Source organism: Charadrius vociferus, unplaced genomic scaffold (genome assembly GCF_000708025.1).
Source record: "Charadrius vociferus isolate BGI_N301 unplaced genomic scaffold, ASM70802v2 scaffold201, whole genome shotgun sequence".
In the NCBI taxonomy this organism is placed as follows: Eukaryota; Metazoa; Chordata; class Aves; order Charadriiformes; family Charadriidae; genus Charadrius; species Charadrius vociferus.
The window spans coordinates 344,427-367,772 of record NW_009646936.1 but is presented as its reverse complement, the minus strand read 5'-3'; the positions used below and the strand labels follow the sequence as shown (position 1 = coordinate 367,772).

Genomic DNA, 23,346 nt, shown 5'->3' with positions numbered 1-23,346 from the left:
GTGTTTCAGTAGTTAGGGAGGGGAGAAAAATTCAGTTCCCTCCTGTAAGCTCTGCCATTTATGTATAGAAATCTGTATTTGTCTCTTGCATTCTAACAACTGGAACAAGGAACACATATTTTTCATGATCTGGGAGAAGAAGGAAGAATTGGAACATGGCAAGATTAACAAATGTTTGGTATATGTAGATAATATTTATGATAAACACATTGCTTAGTTTGCTTTTGGTCTGTTGTAACTGTGTGGTAACTTCATGTTGTATATTATTTGAATTGCATAGCACGCATGACTGAATGTTTCAAACCTAACAAATAAAATGTTAAAAGAGAATAGGGTGCTAGTTATTGTGCTCTGATAGGTCTCCACACAATGACCATGGTATCAAACAACTCTCCCTCTAATTATGTTCCTGGCATCCCTCTGAGATTGGGTGTTGTGGTACGCTATTAATCTTTTTTTTTTTTTTTTACAGAATGATAATTGAATCAAAGCCATCTAAGATCCAGTTCACAATGATATTTCTTTTTATGCATTTGTAGAAATATAGACGGGTGCTTAAATCCAATTTGTCATCAGCCTTAGATGGCAAAATGCCCGAGTCTCGCTCAAGATGTCTGTGACGGAATGGGGTATGGGATTTGGGGCTCCCAGGTCTTCTGCTATTGGCCCTCCTGGCAGTGATCAGTAATGTTAATATTATATTTATTAACTGTACAGGTAGTGATTTCACCCCTAGTAATCTCACTTCTTTTAACATGTGAGTTAATTTAAGTACGATTTCTTTTGACTTGTAAAAGTTTTGCTGTGTCACTGTGAAAGCACTGAACTTGTGCAGACTGAAGCTCTGCCAGAGCTGGATGCTCCCCGCATCTTTTACATTCTCACCAAGACAGGACGGATTGCAAGCCCTGGAGGGCAGTTTGCCTGCGGGGGAGGCCCTTCTGTGGGAGGACAAGTTTGTAAAGAAAGACACTGGGCTGAAGACTTAGCTTTTATCCTTTGCCCTTTACAAGCAAATTAAATTTGACCATGTCATTTTTCCTCTGTATGCGCTTGGGCTTTATACTTGGTGACAAATGATGACAGGAATATTTTGTCAGCAAGTTTCTTCCTCACGGACCATCTGGCCACTGAAACAGTAAGGTCACGGCACTCTGCAAATCATTCCTAACTTACGCAGGATTGCATGTCTGTAACCTCACCAACTGATTTACAGTTGCTGTACTGTAGACAAAGTTAGATTTCGTTTCACAAACTCCTCCTCCAGCTTGTACCCCTGGTAAAGGAATTCCGAGGACAGATTTTAGTATTTAATTTTTCAACTTTATTAGACTTTATTTGAAACCCAAATTGAGATTACATCAACACGGAAGTACCATAAGGACATCAGTGCACAGAATACAAATCACCTTTCCCTGTATTAAAGGAGAGCTCTAGAACATACATAATCAGCTTCAGTCAGATGCTTCTGGTTTGTATGGGGGAAAACTGATTATTTTAGTAAATACATCAAACTGTTTTCACAGCTATGCTAAAACATTAAAAGAAAACCAGGTGCTTTTTCACAAGAGTTCATCTGTGCAAAAAACCTAATTGTTTTCAGAATGATAACATTTGCTGGGTTTCCATCAGTATTATTCCAGGTGAAAATACTGTTCCCATAATAAAGGCACTTAACTTCAGCAGAATTTCTGAAGAATGTCTCACAAGCCAAGAACATGTTTTGTATCTAGTCCTACCTCCCTTCCTGCTCATTCAAAAAAAAGCCAAGTCCTCTTTTGGCTCAGAACAAATCTCTGAGGGGAATTCATACGTGGATTCACATGGGGATGCTTGAAGTCAAATGGTCAGCAGACATTCAATTCTATTTAGCATCTGATTGATAGCAGGTCCAATATTTGAAATTACAGGATATGTCCAGAGAATCTGGGCCAGACAAGATCTACCAGCATTAAAACAGAAACTATATGGAAAAAAAATCCATTTCATTATCTGTAAGAATAGTTTTGGGAGGTCAGTTTTTTTCCTTTTGGCTAGAGATTTTTATGAGTGAAGTTTTTTTGCCTTTAGCTGTCTCTTCCATTGTACTAGTTCCGTTACTTGTCCTCACAAACACTTCACAGAATCAATCCCTTGTTACAGCCCATCTGGTCTGTTAGAGAGTAATACTGATGTTCCTTAGTCAATCTCAGAGATGCTCAGATCTCTCTGTTACCAACTGAATCTTGTTTTGTTTGTTGAGAAACTGATTGAGAACCAAAATGTTGGCCAAGGAAGTGATTATAATTAGGAAGCATGTAACAGAGCCACAGCTGAAACTGCCAAGAACAGCCCCCTGCCTTAATACTCCCGTGTGTGGCTTTCTCCGTATTTTACTTCAAATCTTTTAAACATTTGAGTGAGCACATGACCTGGTAAACTCTATGTTGAAAACACTTTGTGAAGAGAATACAGTGTGCGCGTTATTAGGCTGTGACCTCTGTTTTTACCAATTAAGGCACCCCAGCTGTCCCACCTGAGGACCTTCACGGATGTGCTGCTCCTACTTCCAGTAGATCTTGCCGGCTTCCCCGACCTGTACGGCCCCGCTGGCGACAAGCTGCAGTGCAGCTGGGAAGGCTCGGTGCTCAGCCTCCTTCACCCTTTCGGACAGGGTCTCCACTGTGTCACCAATCTTAACTGGAACGGCCTCTTGGAAAATGATTGCTCCAGCGTCAACTTCCTCCTGTAAAAGCAATAGCCAGAAAGTCTGTATGGTTGAAAGAGGACAGAGAGGGGGGCCCAGCTGAACAACAGAGAATGCAATCCAGCTGCCGCAGCGATCTGTTTATCATTATGTTATTACAGGAAACATGAATTTGGGGCTGATGTGAGGAATGCAGGAAAGATGCCGGCACTCAGGCTGGCCTGTGAGGAACCAGAAGTGTAGGGTTCAAAGAAAAGGAGGAGGGAGGTAGAACACCAGCGAGTAACATTTCTGCTAAAGGAAACAACAAAAGCCATGTTAACTGGGGACATGATAGGCTAAATTGGACAAAACGATGACATTTCAATTCAGAAGAGTGAATTAGCCAAGCCTTGGCACAGAGCAGGACTACAGGACCCAGCAGATCTTTCTTTTGCATGCTAATGAGGCAGATCCCTGCTGGTTAGTTATTGTTTCTCAGTACATTGCCATACAGAGAAGAAACCCTAAGTCATATAATGGAGAAAGGAATGCCCTTGCCTTTTCCTTCTACCTGGAAAAATAGTTTTTATCCCTTTTTCCAAGAGAAAGCAAGAATCATAAGAACAGATTTCAGGAGCAGTGGAAAGGGGGAGGATAATTTGAAGAATGCAGCAGAGGAGGGGAAACGAGCTACTGTCAAGCCTGGGAACTGAACAAGATGGAAAAAATGCTCCCTGAACTGATAAAAATGTGTATCTTCCAAGTGAGAGATCTCTGGTTTTTGTTCTCTTAGTTTTTGACTAACATAAATTGTTAAGTTTTTCTCTGTTTCCACAAGCATTTTATTACTTCTTAACAAATCTGAGCTTCTTGTGCCATTTCCAATGTTTCCAATGTTGGATTTCTTTTTTTTGTTAATTTTTCTTGAAAGAAAGGAATAAGGAAGGATGTATGATAAAATCTAAGAAGTTAGTGCTGTGCCGTAATAAAGATTTTGGGTTAGCCAAGGCCTTCCATGCACTAGTACCTCCACTGCAACGGATAGAAGGCAGCAGTGAGATGCTTAGGGAAGAAGTAAACTTAGGTAAAGCTTAAACTCCCTGTATAGGCTATTCATTTCCAGTTCCTTCTCCAGGGACAGCAAACTAAACCACTATATTGTCTAATAATGTTACGAATGAACAAAGGAGAAAATGTAATCCAACGTGATGGCATAAGGGTGTTCCAAGCAAGTTCTGAGGTGAAAAATCTTTAGACTGGTCAGTTGTAGAGTTAAAGCGGGGGCAAGGAGGTACTTACAGCTACAAAGTGTACAGTACAGCCTGTGACTCGGACTCCAGCTTGTAACACCAATTTGTGGGCATTTGCTCCCTTAAAAGAAGGCAGTAGTGATGGGTGGATGTTCAGTATTTTTCCTGGAAAATTATAAGTGAGGTCATTGTCTTTTAGCATTCAGCCTTACCAGTGTGTTCAAAGTACCATAATCAACGGAGGAACAAAATATATTTGTGAAAAAGATTTTTCATGACTTTCGCATACACTTGTTTTTTGATGATGCTGACAGATAACCAGCCCAAAGCATTTCGCAATGTCTCACTATTTCAGAAAAATCAAAGGCAGCAATAAGTTACACTTAATTGCATGGCTAAAGCATATTTCTCCAGTGACTAATAATGATGAATTTTTTGATGTAGCTGTCCTTTCCCTCAGCATCTTGTTCTTCTCTTCTTTGATCACAAGCACAATCCTCTTTCTTACAAACTCAGCACCCAGAAGAAACTCGGTGCAGTTTCGAATGACGTAACAGACTCCCTGTGATAAGGCAAAAATTCTTTAGCCTGGACTTTTCCTTCACACCTGTTTTGGCTTAATAAAAGACAACAGCTGCTCTCATAGGAGCCCTTCTCTCTGCCCTTCCGAAAAGCATCTGTCTACCACTACTACTTTCCACACAGAAAGTTGGCTGGGGGATCCTGAAATGGATAATGTAAACTCTAGCGCTCAACCAGGTGCGACCGTGGTTGTAGCCCGGGGAAGCCTGTACCTTATGCTTCCCTTAAAAGAGGAAGCATATGCCTGAGTTCCTACCTAGCTGTACCGTAGGAGAGTGGCTGCCCATGACCTCACGGCCTCACTGCTACAGCAATGTGATGGTTAAACCATGAGAAAACCTTCACTCTTCCAGCAGACTTCCCCTGTCTGCTTCTCGTATGTCTGTGACAACTCCTCCTACCCATTCTGGATGCGAGTGAAGCCAAAAGGTGCTTGACAGCCCTAGATCTTCTCTTAGATTCAGTACAAACCCTTACAGGATAAAAAAAAAAAGTGGCCATCGATACTATTTATATCACAGTATGCTACACCCACGCTGTCTCTGCATGCCTCCTGTTTAGGAAGACTGTATGTCATCAGGATTCATTGAACACCACCTAAATGCCAAGCAGCGAGACTGAGCTGACATATGCTGGCGGAGGCAGCAGTGTACCGAAATAGAGGCTTATGATTTTGTAATGTCAAGTGAAGGCCATTTCTGGCAGCACGATAGGAAACCTGCACTCTCACTGCAGTAACTCGTGCAGATATTGACCCGTGCAACTTAAAGAGGCAAATGTATCTACGGATCTTCAACAATATCTCAGAAATACCCCTTTGTAAACATCAGCATCTCCCTGCCTGCTGCTTGAGCAAAAAAGTATCGGAGACAGGGAGCTGAAAACAACACTCTGCACTTCTGTCTGAGTTTCCCCAGTTTCTCATTACTGTGTCATCAGAAACTGTTCTAAAGGAAAGTGGTTTTCTGTTTGCTTGGCTTTGTTTTGTTTTGCTTTAATCTGTCCTTTATGTTAACATTCAATATTAACATTTCAGGCCCATTAAGCAAGAAAGAGAGTTTCACAACTAACTTCACACTCTATGTCCCTGTGACTGCAGGAGAAAAGAAAGGTAACAGCTTTTAAGAGAGCAGCAACAAGAACTGATTGCTCCTGGACAATTTAAGCTAGTCGGTGCATGGCTGGGTCAGAGTTTTACAGTACGCTCCTGTTAGCGGGCACAGATCCCCGAGCTGAACTGAATGTTTGAGCTCCCATCTAAGACGAAACTGACTGATACTCTTGGTCAGAGCTCAGGTAGGTATCTGTTTTCAAGCTCAATTTAGTGCTGGACATTTTAAAAATGAATTAACCTGTACTGAAGAGAGTCTTGTCTTCTGCTTTCGGGCCTGTCATACCTGTAACGCAAGTCCTGCACTGTGCAGGGTGATCATCAGTACTGGAAGTGCTCTGTCCCTAAATCAGAGAGAACTCAGCTCATCCTTTATTTGCACAAGATTTCTGCACTAAAGTTCTTTTCCATCCTCTACACAGATAGTCTACTTAAAACACATCTCTCATAGTGAGGGTTTCCTCTCTTCTAATTACAGCTGTCTACAAAATAGACCACCAGCAATGTGCCCTGGTGGCAAATGGCATCTTGGGGTGCATCAAGAAGAGTGTGGCCAACAGGTCAAGGGAGGTTATCCTCCCACTCTACTCTGCCCTGGTGAGGCTGCATCTGGAGTATTGTGTCCAGTTCTGGGCTCCCTGGTTCAAGAAGGACAGGGAACTGCTGAGGAGGGTCCAGCAAAGGGCTACAAAGATGATTAAGGGATTGGAGCATCTTTCTTATGAGGAAAGGCTGAGGGACTTGGGTCTTTTTAGTCTGGAGAAAAGACGACTGAGGGGGGATCTTATCAATACTTACAAATACTTAAAGGGAGGGTGCCAGGGGGGATGGGAGCAGTCTTTTTTCAGTGGTGACCAGTGATAGAACAAGAGGTAATGGGCACAAACTTGAACATAGGAAGTTCCATCTAAACATGAGGAGGAACTTCTTTACTTTGAGGGTGGCAGAGCACTGGAACAGGCTGCCCAGAGAGGCTGTGGAGCCTCCCACTCTGGAGATGTTCAAAACCTGCCTGGACGCCGTCCTGTGTAACCTGCTGTAGGTGACCCTGATCTGGCAGGGGGGTTGGACTAGATGATCTCCAGAGGTCCCTTCCAACCCTGACCATTCTGTGATTCTGTGATTTACATCTTTGTCTCCTGCACTCCGTAATGCATGGAAAGAAAGAAAAACAATTCAGTTCACAGCTTTGGCATAAAATCAATTGCCTCCTAGGAATGTTTGTTTTGCTCCACTGATTCTTTAAAGAGAGGTTTGAAAAGTAGTTCAGGTGTAAAAGGCCTGTGTCATAGACACACCCAGGGTAACACAGAAGTCACCATGTGAACAACAAAGGCCGCCCGGAGAGCTGCAATGCATAGGCTGACCAGCCTGTAGCTGGTATGAGCAAGAACTAGTTTAGGTAACCGTGACTGAACCCAAAATAGAGCAAACAGTGAGAAGAGCAGCTGCCTCTGTGTGATTCAGGACTCCCTAAAAGAAACAGAAAGAGATAAGAAGAAGAATGTAACAGCTGGGGGAGGGAGAGCAACCACTGAAGGAGGCAGAGGTGTTATCAGCCTCTAACAAAGACCTGGAAAAATTGTAAAAGATGACCAGAGTGGAGACACTGTGAACACTTGGGACAAACAAGAGCTGAATCCGCCTGTGAAACATGCCACCCTCGGATTCAGACAGCTCCTGGGATGTCTGACCAGAAGACCGGCAAGATCTTGTTAACAGGAACTGCGTATCGTTGCCTAGTTTTGCAGTTTTATACGCAGCCAAAGCAGCTGATCTGTTAGGGGAAGGAATTCTCAGTGGCTGAATGCTCACCTCTCTCCCCACCAACACTTACCGCTTAGGCAACAATTTGCCCTGCACCTCACGTTTGCAGGGGCCTAAAGTTTTCACAGCTTTTTTATTTTAAAATGTGTTCTCATAAGTCAAAGATCACAACATCTGCATTTGCATGAGGCTTCCTTAAACCTCTGTGGAAATGACAGAGAGAAGGGGAAAGATACTGCCTTTCTCATTCTTTTCCTTACATGATGGGAAGAGTCTAGTTCCCTACAAACCCAGAATTAATATGGTCACTTTTTGACATTTTCCCCATTTTCTTTTTCCTGAGGATAAGCTATAAAATAACTTTTTTTAAAAAAAATGCATACACTACTATGCCGTCCTTACCTTCCCATTTTTTGACAAAAGGACCTGACAGTATTCGCATAAATCCAGCCAGGCAGATCAGTTCAACTGAGAATTCTTCAAGGACTTTGTCAACCGCACTGTCAAATTCAGTGCGACTTTCATACAATTTATGGTCAATAACCTGTGATAACCCAAAAGACAAAGAATTATGGACACAGAGTTAATTTAATCTAAACGCCTTAAGACCACAATGAAATGGTATCCTGGAGTAATAAACAAAAAACAAGTAAATCTCCATGTGTGGTTCCAGTTGGGTGCACATACACAGCAAGAAGAGCAGTTCATCAATACATGCAGCGAGCAGACAAACACGCAATCTTTATTCCTATTCACACAGAGCAATCATCAGAATAAATAGGAGTTTTATTTGATTAGGCCCACAGCTGAAGGTGCCAGCATTTGGACACAATTTAACAACCTACAAATGTAGGTCGTTAAGATAACCTTAAGTCTCAGAATGATTTCAATCAATTTAAGGCCTCTGATAGTTTTAAGCAGGTGAGCCTCGCTGACAATTATACCACAAAACCTTGAAGGAAAGGACAATCACAAGATGATAAAACAGTCCCTACTGCAAAACAGCCCCTTCTCAATATAATTCAGTTGCGTATTTTCCATCCAGGATACATTCCCTAATTTAGGCAGGGATAAGGCCGTGTACTTAAAACACCCACAGCCTTTTAAATAAAAATACCTGTTGATCCCTACCAGATTTACCACGGTGGTGCATTTAAATGTCACAAAGTAGTTCTGAAAAAACAGAACTGGTTAGCTGAAAAGGTGGCAGAGGGCACTAGAAATAGAGCTCAGCTCAGCACTCGGCTGAACTCTGCTATGAACTACCAGGTAATAACTGGCACGGCATGTACTCCCCAGTGCCTCTGTCACCACTCACTCTCCATCTTAACCACAGAGACCATCGGCTCTCCAAGACTGTGTTTTTCCCCTCATTATGTGTTTGTTCTTTCCCTGCATACCATAGACATATTTATTTGTGATCTTTGTGCGCTCCCAAAGAAGAGACGGCAGCGCTATGGATCAGATCCTGCTAATATTCAAGTTAATAACAAAGCTTGCACTGGGCCCAGATCTTCTGTATGTCAGTAGTTATCAGTGCAAAGTGACTGTAAAATGCTCCTAAGTCAGAACAGTAGCATTTCACATCTGTAATGCAAATCTGTAATGCTTTGCACGAAAGGCAAAGCAATGGAGCACTGGATCCAGTGACACTGAGGGAAACGTGTTGCTTTGAATGAATCCTGGAGAGCCTGAGGAGGGAGTCAGTGGAAGGTCCCACTGAGTTTGACCTCTGTTTCATTCAAATGAACTACCATGTCTGTTTAGCATGCAATTTTAAAACTAAATTCAGATAAAATAGCTTGTTACTTTAGTGCAAATACACTACAGTTAATTAAATGGCAAAGTTTAAACTGTAACTGTGAAAGTTTTGCACTGGTTTTATATAATGACCGTTCCCAAAACCATCAGGATTGCTAGCAGCATCTCTGAGAAGCAGAAAAGGAAGTATTTTGCTTCCCATGTTAGGTAGTTTGCTCAAGGGCACAGGTTCATGACAAACCAAAAAATAAAAGCTAAGGCACCTTATCAAGCCATCTCTTACGCTAGTAAAATTCATTATCTCACAGTACCTTTCTGCTGTAGTCAGAGCTAATGATGGCTAATTTTAAAAAGAGGAGAAATACTTACCCTTGTAGGAATACCAGCTCTTTCAGCTTTCCTTAACCCCTCCACACCAGCTTTGTTAGAAACAACAAGAACTATTTGTGCGAAACTGGTGGACTTTTTTGTGCTATTTATGAGGGCTTCCAGGTTTGTGCCTATGAGTGAAAAAATAATTCATGACTATCAAGTCGTTCCTGGATGATAAATATAGTTAACAGCTAGAAGAGGTTTTAAATATGCAGCAATGTGGGTGAGACCCAATCCAAAAAACATTGATGTTAGCAGTAATCCTTTTTTAATTGATCTTACTGGGAACTAAATTTGACAGCTGGAGGCTACAGAGCTTTTACGAGCAATTACATTTGTAAACTGTAATTTATGGAATTGGAATGATGGTCTACTTCTTAGCAAGTGAGAATACTGCAAACCCTGGGAGTGCCTATATGGCAACAAGAAATTCTGACCTATTTGTGATATAATGCTGCTGTCCCTATAGTGCAATGCAGTGGTTGCTTGAATCTGGAGACATGCAGAAATTTGTAGATAAAATGAACGCAGATGCAATTCATAGCCAGTTTGCAGCAGAGGTTAAAGATCATTTTGTTTGTGACTGAAATTAATCCAAGGGCAAAATCTATTCTGCCTGTTACTGAAAGCCTGTTAGAACCCTATCAGAGCCTCCATGGAGAATTGCAAGGATTTTAAATCTGAGCTGAAGTTCCTTTTTCAATAGCCTGTCTTATATTGTAGTAAAGAATATAACTCTCACCTGTTCCAGAGATAAGGACAGCAACCTTCACTTTGTTTGCCTGAATTTTGCCATGGATATGGCTGTGGACAGACAGTGACCTATTTGCTTGCAAGGCTCGAAGCAGATTATGGACTTTAACCTGGGCAGAGCCTGAATGCGTACAAGAGAAAAAAAAACAAACAACAACACGTAAATAAAGGGAGAAACAGAGAGAGGAGAAAAGTACCCATGAAAAGAGATTAGTGGCACTGCTTTACTTCTCATTATTTATTTATAGTTCTGGTGACATCTGACATTGCTAAGCACGTGTTCTATGAACTATGACTGAAGTTGTGAGGACTGTCATTTCAATACCCTGTGCAAAAAAAGCCACGGAGGTGCCAATTAAGAGATTTTCAGCTAACCTCCATGGAGACTCACCAGCTAAGGAATTTAGATCTGCAATTCTTTTTAAAAGGAAAATAAAAATCTAATAACCTTTTTGTACGGAGACAACTTTTCCGATCAGCCAGGCTGTCTCATGTCTCTGTATGTCCTTGAGGACCTGCTGAGCCAGCTCCTTCTGAACTACCAAGACAGCACCGATCCCACAATTAAATGTCCGAGTCATTTCCTCCTCAGAGAGGTTCCCTTCTTTATGGAGCCAGCAAAAGATTTCAGGAATCTTCCAGGTAAGAGCATCTGAAGAGAATTGAAAATACAAATGAAGAGTGGAAATCACTACCAACGGACAAATACTAAAATTATTAGAGCATTAAGAGGCAAGATCTGGATGGAAAGCACAGACTAAGTCCCATAGCGGCATTAGCTTGAGTGAAATTGGCTTCCATGCATGGAAACAGGATGTTTTTTCCTTCCTTACTGAACAAGGCTTGGAAGTACAAAGAAGTGTCACTCTGGGAGGAAATTAATCGTATTGCTTCACCGCAATCCATTAAGCAGTAACTCAAAATGGGCTCTGAGGCAGTCTTTGGAAAATCCTCTTTTTGCAGGTGACAACTGTTTCTAGAGAAACTATTGTACCAGAACAATAGCCTTAAAAACCATCACAGAAGTCTGACACTGCCCCCAATTCCAACAAGGTAAGGATGATTTACAGCAGCATGAGAAATGCTTATGGACAAGCTGCTGTAAAGGAACTTCCAAGACAGTACGTTTTTTTCTCGTTATGTTATACTTAAAATGGTATCATGCCCATTTATATATAGTAGTTTCCACTGTGGACCACTGTTTAGATGACAAGTGGAAGAATGACTTACATGCAGTTCTAGTATTAGTTCCCTTATTTTATTGTACAACCCAATGAACAGTTACAATTACCTACAGTAATTAATTTACCTTCCCATACTATGCTTTCTCTGTAAGTTAAATACTATTTCTAGCATACCTGATGAGACTGTGGTGTGGATTAATTATGGTATGCTGAATATCATAAGATGTACTTGAGCTGGTAACCATATCTGAATGTCAATCAAAGACTTCATGAGCGTCATTTATTTAGCAATAATTTTGCATGTTATTGCAAATGGTGACAGATCACTTTGGGTTGCTTTTGAAGTTGTTCTTGTTTTGCAAGTATGGATAGAGTTTCCAAACAAATCCAATCCAAAACACCATCAGGGGAAGTGAATTCAATGGGCAGATAAGACTACATACAGAGTGTTTTGACTGGCTCTGTTTCAGGCACAAGGAGAAATTCAGCAACAACGAAGAAAAAGCAAACTTATACCTAGACAAGCAAGTCTAGCTGTTACACTGCAAGTCAATTGACATGGCCCCATGTACACGGCTTCCCCCAATCCATATTAACATGCAGATATTTCTACAGCTTTTCTTTTTAGCTCACCTAAAACGACACCAAAGGACTCTGGGAGAACTCTGGGGATGTTTTCCAGCAAGCCCCCTCCGGTGATGTGGGCATAGGCTTTCACATGGCCTGAGCGAAGGACAGGCAACAGAGTCTTACTGTAGATCTTCGTCGGGGTTAACAAGAGATCTCCTATAGACGAAAGAGGAGGAAAGAAGATGAGTTACAGCACAGAAAGAAATATTAATCGATACAGAATTGAGGAAATCTCAAAATATTAATTTGCTGGATACTAATGAGCATTGTACTACAGAGAAAAACACAATGTTCTACCTTTTTAGGATACAATTAGTCATTTATTCCCCTCCCTTAATTTCTTTCCTGCATACGTGATTCAGAGGAAAAAAAAAAGATGAGAACATGTTAAAGTAGGCAGTAATTTTTTCAGTGCCTTAGAAAAGTTACAAAAGCAAAGGCACAGAACAAAACAATTGTGTGGCATTTGCCTGTTCAGAAGTTCAAGTTAGAATGTGAGGAACTGCATTATAAATGGTACCTAATGTCTGATCACCGGAGGCACCAACTGGAGAAGAGAAATCGAACGAAGACTTCTCAACAATCTTCCTCACAAGGCTGTACCCATTGCTGTGAACCCCAGAAGAAGCTACTCCAATAACCGCGTCTCCATCAGCAATTCTTTCCAGCTGGGGCAGCATCTGCCCTCGCTCCACTGCACCGACAGCAAAGCCAGCCAGGTCATACTCTCCGGGTGGATACATGCCTGGCATTTCAGCAGTTTCTCCTCCTATGGGAACCAAAAAAAGAGAAAGGAGATGTTGGAAAACCATTGGGACCAGTAGGTGGAAACCAAAAAAAGAGAAAGGAGATGTTGGAAAACCATTGGGACCAGCAGGCATGCAACTTTTCAAAGTTTTAAATTCATAAGGCTTTAACAGACTACGTTTCTCAATTAGATAAACAAACATTAAAAAGAATTAAAAACATTTTTGTCATCACAGGCCCTTCAGTTGAACAAGCAATAAAAAACTGCAAAAGAACATTTCCTCCCTCACTCTGACAACCAGTATCAAATTGCTGCACATTCACATTTTAAAATCAAAGCATATATTTAGTGCTTCAAATTTCTGCCAGGTTTAATATTCTCCATGAAAAACCTACAAGATACAGAGATACAAGAAATTCATACAAGGACATCAAAGGAATGACATAGCTATTAGTCTTACTTGCCTTCATAAAAATTTTATATATAGCGCTATCGTGCTTGCCACTGATGCCCACAACCTGACCGTCATTATCACGCCAGCTCTGAACATCTAACATTTACAGACTGTTTTGGGCAAACACCTCTAAAAGAGGGCCTTTCCTACTCATCCGTGCAGATGAACTGTTGTCTAGGCTATTATCTTACATCCTGGTTATTAGAACATCCTCTCATTTTGTCCTGAAAACCACGCTTTATCTGGCTGACCTCATTCGGAGTGCAGCCTGAAAAGGTAATTTTCCCAGCTTGCACAGAAATGCACAGCAGTGCTCAGACAGCATTCTCTCTCTCTGTACATGCCATTCTGGATCCCCTACTGCCCTTCAGATATAAGCTGATGGTCTTCACTGTTGAAGACCTGTGTTCTGCCTGCCACGGTCTCATTCAGTCTAGGGAGGGCAACTGCCATGTTTGGTACATGAAATGAGCATTTGCCGAAGTTTTCCAAATAGGTATCTTCACACTCTCCCCTCATATCGGGGAGAAACTCTCCCCAGCTATCCTCACAGCCATCTTATTATTCTCCTTCAAACCCCTCCGCTGGTCACAATGTCTACAAGAAAACAACTTGACATTGATTAAGTTGCCATTATATTATGACCTCTGCCCAACATGCTGACCAGTACTGTCTTGTTTGTCTTTTGCACTCACCAGGTTTCATTCAACACAAAATTCTTCTGTTTCCAGAAAGTGTCCCTGAAGGGGCTCCAAATTTACCTGAGTGATGGTGGAAGCTGCTCTTGTGCTTGACATACTAGATTCTCTGGAAGCTTTTTGAGGTTTCTACATTACATTACTATAACCAACTTTAAAATCAAAATTAATTTGCTTAGATACATCTGCTTAAATCTGTATTTAATAACATTTATGCAAAATCAAGCATGTAGATAAGACCTTCAGTATCTTCGCTATCAAGCGGTGTGATGAGCTTAAGGCAGCTGAGCTGAGTATTCAGCTATTGCAAAAATGCAAGGTAGGAATTTAACAACATGCTTCAAACGAGACTTTTATGAGATGATACTATACAAAGACAGATCTACATGCTACGTGCATGCACAGTGCAATGAATGTGTGAAGTTGGAGCCCAAACTGAAGTTTATTTCGATGATCCAGGCTACAGAACAGCATTTCCTCCTTAGGTTCAGAGTTACTGCATCATCTCTGTCCCTCCTCTTCTGAGAGTGCCAGAAATTCGGAGAACAAATCATGGTTGTTTTATTTATGAGTTTGGTCTTATTTTTATATTAGCACAAAAAAAAATACTTGCTAACCCATTTCCAATTTTGAGAAATTATGCTCTGGTAATTAATTTACAACATCCAAAGACCTTTGATGTTTTAAAGTCTTCCAATTGGAAATAAAATCTCAACATTTCAGTAAGTAATTTCATAGCAAGATTTCACATAACATGTACTTATGCTGAAGTATGAATGCTTTGATTATATTTGATAAACTGAGAGAACACCTTAAGTCAAATATAAAGCTGACTAACAGTTCATGCAGAAAAAATTAAACCAGAACATAAATAGCCTTTTGTTCAAAGCTTGTAAATTATCTCAAAATGACACACTCCCACTTAGAAAAGACTTTTGTTGCTAACTTTCTTAAAGAATTGGAAAAAAGGTCAGAATTACTGTATTACCAGTTACAACGCTGTACCTAAAGTAAGACACTTGAACCATCGTTTTTAGTCTCAAATTAAGAGTCTTTTTTGAAAAATCATTCTCCACATCTGTTTTTATAAAAAAGAAGGAAAACCAAAAACTATGTGAGGAAACCGAACTTTCTGGGTTTCATTGCCTTAAAATTTAACCCTGTGTTGTACTCCTTTTATAAACTAAAGACTAATACAAAAGAATGACCTAGAAATATTTTGAGTAGAACAGTGTTAAAGCTGTATTTTTTAAGAGTCAAGAAGTGAAATATTGTATCATTTTCATGGATAACTAGATTACTGTATACCAGAATACATACATAATCTGTTAGTGAGACGTATTAAGTACTTGTATTATAGGGCTGAAAAGGAAAATGCTTAATTTCAGTCTTAATATCTTGAAATGTGCTCATCTTGGTGAAGTAAATCTTCAGTAGACAAATAATTTTGCTATTAGTTTTGTAACTAATGAAACCTGGTTTCTTTTATGTTTCTGTCTTGTGGTAACTTCTGTGTCTTAAGTAGTGAACTCCAGCTGAAGCTTTTGTTGGATGCATAAGGACTTTTGTGGCTTCTACATTTATGAAGTTTGTGGGAACACAATAGCTGTGAGATCTCTACCTTTCCTGTCAAATTTGGTTAAAATCAGCCAAGAGGTTCCAAGGATAATATGTATGCACCAGGGACGTGTGCATGCACAGTAACACATATAAATCTTTTTTTCTAGAGGAAAACTTGAGGATTTCCTTTCGGATAAAAGGATAAAAATAAACAAACCTATTTAGCATGTTTTAAAATATAGTTGAAAAATGCTAAGGATTAAAATACAGGAATTGTTATAGTTACAAAGTTAAATGAAAAGATACGAATGAGAAAATTTATATGCAACTTCCTGAGCTGATGGTAACATTTTTAGAATACTGTCTCCTTCCAGTGGGTAGAGATTATGTTCTCTGAAAGCAAAGACGCTTTGTTTTTTTTCACTCCTCTAAGATTCTTCAACAGAGTAAGAAAACAAACACATTAAAACCAATTATAAAGGTATTGCATAAGATTTTTCATATTCTTCAAAGAAGAGTGTTCATACCCAACAGAGCGCATCCTGCTTTTTTGCAAGCTTCAGCTATTCCTGCAATGACACCCTGAGCCACTTCAACGTCCAGTTTGCCACAGGCAAAATAGTCGAGGAAGAAGAGGGGCTCGGCTCCTTGAGCCAAGATGTCATTGACACACATGGCAACCAGGTCCTGACCGATGGTGTCATGTTTCTTACACACTTGTGCAATCTGCAAAACACAGCGAGAGAAGCCCTTGGTTAGGTCTGAGAACCTGAGATGCACGCGGGGAGTCTGCAACGGAAGGGGAATCGAAACCACGCTGTTCCTCTAGGTGCTTTTTGAGGAGCAGCTTCATTCATTATCATCTCTGTGAGCCTCTCCTAACATTTCATTTCAGGAATCGTCACTTTCTTAACTGGCACGTGCAAAAGGCACTTTAGGGAAGGGGACTGAACTGGAAAGGGTTTCGTTGCAGCTTGCATAAACACAATAGAAACTGTATAATTAAATGGTTTTCCCCATGAGTAATCTTTTTGAGGGTGGAGATTCTACCTTAGTGAAATGGAGTTTCTGATTACATAATTAATATTAAAAATTACTTATTTTAAGCAACATTTCAAGTCTGGCTAAAGTTAAATGCATATTTAATTCTTTTGCCTGATGGGCATTTTCATTTTTCGTTCCCTTTTTAGAAATACAAATAGATATTTTTCAGACAACTGATATTTTCTGTTAAAACACTTTCTCTTCTGTGCTATTTGCCTCCCTTTACATGGATTTTCACATTACCTTGAGTTTTGTGCCAACACCATCAGTTCCAGATACCAAGATAGGATCTTTGTAACCAGCTGCTTTCAAATCAAAGAGGCCAGCAAAGCCTCCAAGTTCCGCATTGCAGCCTGCCAGTCAGAAAACAGGAAAAAATAGAAAACTTGTACTTTCATGGGTTTCTCCAGGATCTCCAACACATACTCGCTCTGGTATCTGCCAACATGACTTTGCTTTGTCACCAGGAAACTTTTCTATGACATTTAGAGTCTGCTCACAGAGGCACGAGAGCTCCTAATCCTCTTAAGTTTGCTTTAACTTATTTCTTCATTATTACTTAAGGCTAAAAATCCAAAAATTTGTGATTGAACATTCAACAATTACTGTGACTGATATATTTCCCCCTTGCACTTAGTATTTTTCTGAAAAACAGAAAAGGAATTGTGGTAATAGATTGAAGCCCACTGCTTTCTGAGAAAACACGATAACTATACATTTTCCAACTGGAAGTCCTTATCTCCTTCTTAATACTGCTACTTAGAGTATATTAAGACTCCTTGCTTCTAAGAGTGGCTATGATAGGTAAGTATGGTAACCTTAAAACTAAAATGAGTAACATGAGTAGATAAATACTATGAATGCTACAAATTTGCTTGTGTGTGAGTGTAGTTTTCTCTCTGTGTATATCTGATATTGTCTGAAGGTTCTCAGTTGATTTGAAGTTAAAGGGTTATTGTATATGACTGGTATTTTAAATCTATCAAATGAATTACAAGGAATTACTAGAGCAAGATGTGCCTGAGATCACAACAAAAAGAGGACAAATTGATTCTGTTTTAACCAAGCAAAAGATGTAGTACCTCAAGTAATAGATAGTATCTCTGAGGAATTCGACATCTTGTACAGCTTTCTAAACATCTAAAAAAATTGTATAGTTCACTGTACAAGAAATAATAATCCATGTAATCAAAACCAGCACTAAATGGTAGGATTTTGGCTTGCATTTGTCCTTTTGGAGTGCTGAACTGTATTCTCTAACTTTCATGACATGCGGGAGATATAGTTTAGAGTCATTTGGGGATGCAAATCTGTAAATTTAGGGAAGTATGTTTTGAAGAAATCACAGGCATTTGCTTACCACAGATATTTCTTGTTGTGTAATCTAGAAACACGCCGAACACATAAATATGAGCTTTTGTATCAAGATCGAGATCAAATGATAAGCTTCATTGCCATGACCTGACTGAAACAGGAATAGAAGGTACAAGTCTTACCTGACCTTGACGTGGCTGCAGCTAGGGGTTTAATTTTCTGAACCAAAGTATTCCCTGCTGCGATGTCTACCCCACTGTTTTTGTAAGTCAGGCCTCTGAAAGAATGTTAAAAAAAAAATATGGCAATCGATTCCTAAATGCACAAACATCTATTTTAAAATAATATTTACTTCTTTACATCATTGCATCACAAGGGGATTAACCATTCAGAATCCCATCCTGCTGTCAAGTACCACTCTTTTCCTGCTTGTACAGTAATTTTGCTCATATAAAATGATTTCTAAGTATTGCAGTACTCATTTCAGGCAGGTTCAATGGCTCAAAAGTTAATCTTTTTGCTGTTCAGAACCTGACCTCACACATACACCTGAAGGTAGGGAATAACCATACCAAAGAAACAAAACTTAATGGATTTGCACCACCGAGTCTGCCATAAGCAGTATTCAAATACTTCCAGAAATCTTGAAGACAGCATCAGAGCATCAGCATCATACGCTATCCAGACAAATACCAAGATAAAACCCAAACAAACAAAAAGAAACCAACAACAAGGTAAAATAAGTGGAATAATGGATCTGATTTTGTAAGGTTTGAATCCCTGGTCCAGATATTGAGGTGTCAGTCGTATAGTTCCTGTCCTTAAAACAAAATGTATACAAAAATGCACTGCTAAATCAGAACACCTCAGCACCATGCAGGATCAAGCTCAAGTTGGCTTTTCCAAAGAGAAGTGTCATACTGATTAGTAGTCCTCTATGATACTTTGAAAGTTTTATAACCGTAGCTTAAAGGTTGCCTCTCCTTAACACCTGCAATGATACCCACCACAAAACCAGTCACACTTCTTTTTTCCTTAAATGGACTTTCTGTTAAAGCACCTATTTTAAAGTTAATTTAAAAAGACCTAAGTTTCTAAGGTCCATTTTAGCAATCTAGAAAGAAATGCCCATAAACTTTGGGTGGTTTTTCATATACAGCCATATAATATAGAAAACACACAACAAACTGGTCCATCCATACAACTGCTAGGGACATTAAGTACCATCACATATTTACAGAGGGACCCTTTTATTTTGGAGATAGTGAGTTTAATGACTTTTAATTACTATTTGTACCAAACATACCTCACTCCAGTTAAGCAATTGTTATTTCTACACTGCCAGTGGCATGAACCAGGCTACCTGTTGCATCTCTATTTTAGCTTCATACCTATTTTAGCTCTCTTATTGATGTGATTCCGTAGTAGTTTAATTTCTAAGGGTGAAATGCACTGCTGGACAAATAAACAAAACGACTGGCCAAAGAGCCATGCTATCAGGAAAATACAAAGATATGCGCACTCACATTATATCACTGCTCAAAAATTTGCAAGAGGAAAATAATTATAAGAAGCAGCTGTTCAGCCTGTGAATAAGACTCAAGGAAATATTAGCCTGCAATAACAAGAGACCAGAGTCAAGCCCTTTCAGTCTAAACATGATGAACATTCATCATATTTTCACCTTATTTTTAAAAGCACGGTATCTACTTTGATTCTTTAAAAGGAGAGTATTGCTCTGCCATATTTTTTGTTACATAAATATTCTGGATGTTTTCACAAAGTGAAACACATAGGACTTAAATCCTGCAAAGCTGCCAAGAGGAGGTATGTCCCACACTTTACAGAGCCAACCATCACCCTTTCTGAACTGTGTGCAACACAGAGTCCAAAGCGAAGCGTGCCTGACTGTCTGTTCTTCCAATTTTAGGATGTCTGAGCAAAAGTGGGCGCAGACTCAAGGACAGTGAAACAGGTGCTGCCTGTAAACAGTTCCCAGGAGTCTCCTCCATAAGCTAGGGATCCTCCCAGCATACAGGTGCTCCAGTCAAGAAACTTGCTGGCTATGGTCCATGAACTCAGTGATTTAGACAACTGTTCATTAAAGTACCTTCTTCTCTTGCCTCACACAATGACTTGATTTTTTTCTACTACAACACAAATACCAATTACACATTTTCACATAAATTTCTCAAAAGATGCACAGTACTTGAGAGAGAAAGCAGACTAGATACGAACACCCTTGTTCATTTAGTAAGTTTATTGATCATAATTTTACAATATACTAATTGGTATACACTGTCAGCAAAAATGACACTATATGCTTCATAGACTACAAAATAACCTATTATCAAAAGCTATGTTTTGAGTGAATTGGAGACTAGGGAGGCAGATATGCTTCATTAGGTAAAAATGAGTCTAAAACCTGAAAGAAGCTCTGAATAACATTAGAGAGACAGTAGAACTCACAGCTTTAAAAAAAAACAACCCACACCCACATCATCTCAAGACTGTTAAACCGAATACTGTGAAAACAAAAATAACAATAATAAAAAGGACCTGCTAGCCAGCTATTCCATTAAAATGCAAATCCCCAAAAGGTTGGTGTTTCAAGACCATTTTAACCATTTCTAAAGACTCTAAAATGAACCAATAAAATAGCTCAAACCTTGTCCATAAATACATTTCATTATATTAATATTAGACTTATGGACAACACAAATCTATAGTAAAAGCTATGGTTTAGATCTTAAGAACCAGAAGTTCACCCCCCCTAAAACAGACATAACAAAGACAGCAACAGCACAAGTTACTCCTATGTGCTCGTCACTGTAGTTTAACTCAGATTTGGGAGAATAAGGACATGGATGAGAGCCATCAAAAAGCCTGTCCCTTCCTTGGCTCGTCTTGCTTATATTGCTCACAAGTACGGTAGTTAAAACTTGTCTAGAGTTATGCATAATATCAACATCAGTTTATTAATGTAAAGTAGTAGTTTCCCTTTTACAGCAGTTATTTCCGTTTCAAGTATTTCAAATATCTACCTGGATTGTCTCAGGAAAGCTATAGCCCGATAACCAATGTCCTTTCTATAAATGGCACCCTTGAAGTGTATGGCTGCTACTCCCTTGTTAGCTTCTTGCAGTGCTGTCATTAGGTCCTCTTTAATAGCAGTTACGGTAAGGACTCTTCCTCCACTAGTCACCACTTTGCCATCCTTCAGGGCTGTGCCTGCATGAAACACCTCCAATCCTAGCTGCTTAGCCTTAGGAAGTCCTGTGATGGCCGTTTAAGAAAATAAATGCAGAAAAATAAATTGATTAGAACATTCTTCTTGAATTACAAATGAATAAATATTCAGCATTTATTGACTGTGTCTAGAAACCACAACCAAATTCTCTTTGATCATTCTGGGAAATGGGAATAAATTTATAAAAACTACATTTTGAGGAGAGACCAGTCTCTACTTGTACACTCAGAAACACAGTATTTAGCTGAAACACCTGCATATAACACCTAATTCCAGCTGGATTTTGTATTTCACTGACATAGAGACCACAAAACTTACCAGCATCAACTTTATGTAAGAATCAGTGATCAGCCCAGAATGAGTTTACTGTAACACATATTGAAGAAATGCTACAGAACTTAACAATACGGTGTGGAGGTTTGAAAATGCTACGAATGGATTACCAATAAACTTTGATGTGTGAAAATTCAGTTGTCTCTTGCTGACCCTTAACCACAAGGTCTAAAGTTTCTTGAATCTGGGTTACACTAATTCACCTTCATCTGGCAAAAGAGAGAATTAAGACAGGGCTGGAGAGGAATCAAGACTTCTGTAGTATTTCCTGCTATATTTACCTGTTATTTCCAAACCCTTGGGATATGTTCCTGGATACCCTTCGCTAGCCATGACCACCGTCACAGCTGCACTGTCTTCAAACCAAACTGGCATGGAACTAGACAACTTTTTATTGATAACTGCTTGCATAACTTCATACAAATCACTTTTCAACAGTGGAAGAATTACCTACAAAAATACAGATTAGCAAATTAAAGAAAACAATGTACATTGTTACATTTTCTTCACTGAGCTTTTAAAAATACTAATGCAACTGTGAAAATAACATAAGTATTTTCATATACTGCATTCTTACACATATATACATAATGTTCATAATCTATCTACCTTTAAAAATACTCTTCCTCAAAGATAATTTCTGTGGGAAAAAGAATTGCTACATCTGGAGAGGAAAAGGCAGAAGCCAAAGAACCCTATTCTGTTCTGAAGAATGGAAATGAAGGATTTTGTTCCACTTGTCTACAGGGAGTGGGGAAAAGAAGTGTTCACTTCTTTATTGAAATCAGAAGAAATCCAACTCCATTCCAGAAAAGATAGGAAAATGCTGAGTTTCACTCAAGCTTACCCTTGTAAGGCCCGTATTTGAGTATAACCTGCTGAAATCTTCTCTGGAATGGAACAATTCAACATCAGACCTTCTGTCTTGAATCAACAAACCAAATATTTTAAATCTTGGTGCAATTAGCTAATTATTCACTCAAAAGTTAGTTAAGAATAATGGTAGATGGTAACAGACTTTTCTTCTCTCATAATGACAAAGTATATGTACCTACAAAATAACTCACCTGACATTCTGGGTCACCAAATCTGCAGTTAAACTCTAGAACTTTAGGTCCGTCTTTGGTAAGCATTAATCCAGCATAAAGCACACCTGGAATAAAAAATTATATTAAAAGCTATCTAAGCAACCGCATAGGTAATGTATTTTGAATCTATTCATAATAGTGTTAAAAATTATGCCACCTGTATTAATTTAAAGGTAGGATGTTAACACTTTAGAAATGTTAAAAACGTATCAGGCAGAAATAGTTGTGGTTACAATTTTGCATCTTATTTTCAAATGTCCTTTCAGTTCTTCCTTACTTGACAATTATCTACTGTTAATGAAACGATATCCATTGATTTCCAAGGACTAGAAATCAAGTCACGGATACCAAACCCAGTTTCCAAATCAATCAAAGTCATCTTCCTTAACTTAGAGAGTTAGGCCTATAAAGAGGACAAAGTAAAAAAACCTGTCTTAGTCCTTATGCTTAAAAACCCTAAACTTCTGTACATACCAAAATAGGGGACGCCTTCTTTCCTCATGCCATCAACAGTTTTCTGAAGAACAGTATCTCGTATTTTCTGCAGTAAATCTTTAGAAATCTAGTAAAACAGGATTAGAAAACAGCGTTTGTAAAAAGCGAGTGCATGACTTTTCCTACTGTGATGTCTAGCATTTTTAAGAGCCAAGCAGAACACTTGGATGGTCTCTCGCTACTCCAAAATGTTTCATACAACAGAAAGCTAATACTTTTTCCTCTCTCCTCAGACAATATAACACAGCATTAAAATAACCATCTGCATTTCTTCAGACGCTCTT

The 23,346-nt window shown here is 39.3% G+C and overlaps 1 protein-coding gene across 1 annotated transcript in view; it reads right to left on the bottom strand.

Annotated features, from left to right (window-relative positions):
* Positions 1-2,435: 2,435 nt before the first annotated feature.
* GART (phosphoribosylglycinamide formyltransferase, phosphoribosylglycinamide synthetase, phosphoribosylaminoimidazole synthetase) overlaps positions 2,436-23,346 on the bottom strand; it is a 33,982-nt gene continuing 13,071 nt past the window's right edge. Inside the window, exons 8-22 of the mRNA XM_009894880.1 lie at positions 23,042-23,129; positions 22,547-22,632; positions 21,761-21,929; positions 20,941-21,172; positions 18,079-18,173; positions 16,826-16,935; positions 16,066-16,264; positions 12,599-12,847; positions 12,082-12,234; positions 10,713-10,916; positions 10,254-10,385; positions 9,509-9,639; positions 7,781-7,922; positions 3,968-4,083; positions 2,436-2,725 (exon numbers count right to left, since the gene is read on the bottom strand). Coding sequence (XP_009893182.1) covers positions 2,543-2,725; positions 3,968-4,083; positions 7,781-7,922; positions 9,509-9,639; positions 10,254-10,385; positions 10,713-10,916; positions 12,082-12,234; positions 12,599-12,847; positions 16,066-16,264; positions 16,826-16,935; positions 18,079-18,173; positions 20,941-21,172; positions 21,761-21,929; positions 22,547-22,632; positions 23,042-23,129 — 2,289 coding nt within the window. The 3' untranslated portion in view covers positions 2,436-2,542. The remainder of the gene's footprint in view (positions 2,726-3,967; positions 4,084-7,780; positions 7,923-9,508; positions 9,640-10,253; positions 10,386-10,712; positions 10,917-12,081; positions 12,235-12,598; positions 12,848-16,065; positions 16,265-16,825; positions 16,936-18,078; positions 18,174-20,940; positions 21,173-21,760; positions 21,930-22,546; positions 22,633-23,041; positions 23,130-23,346) is intronic.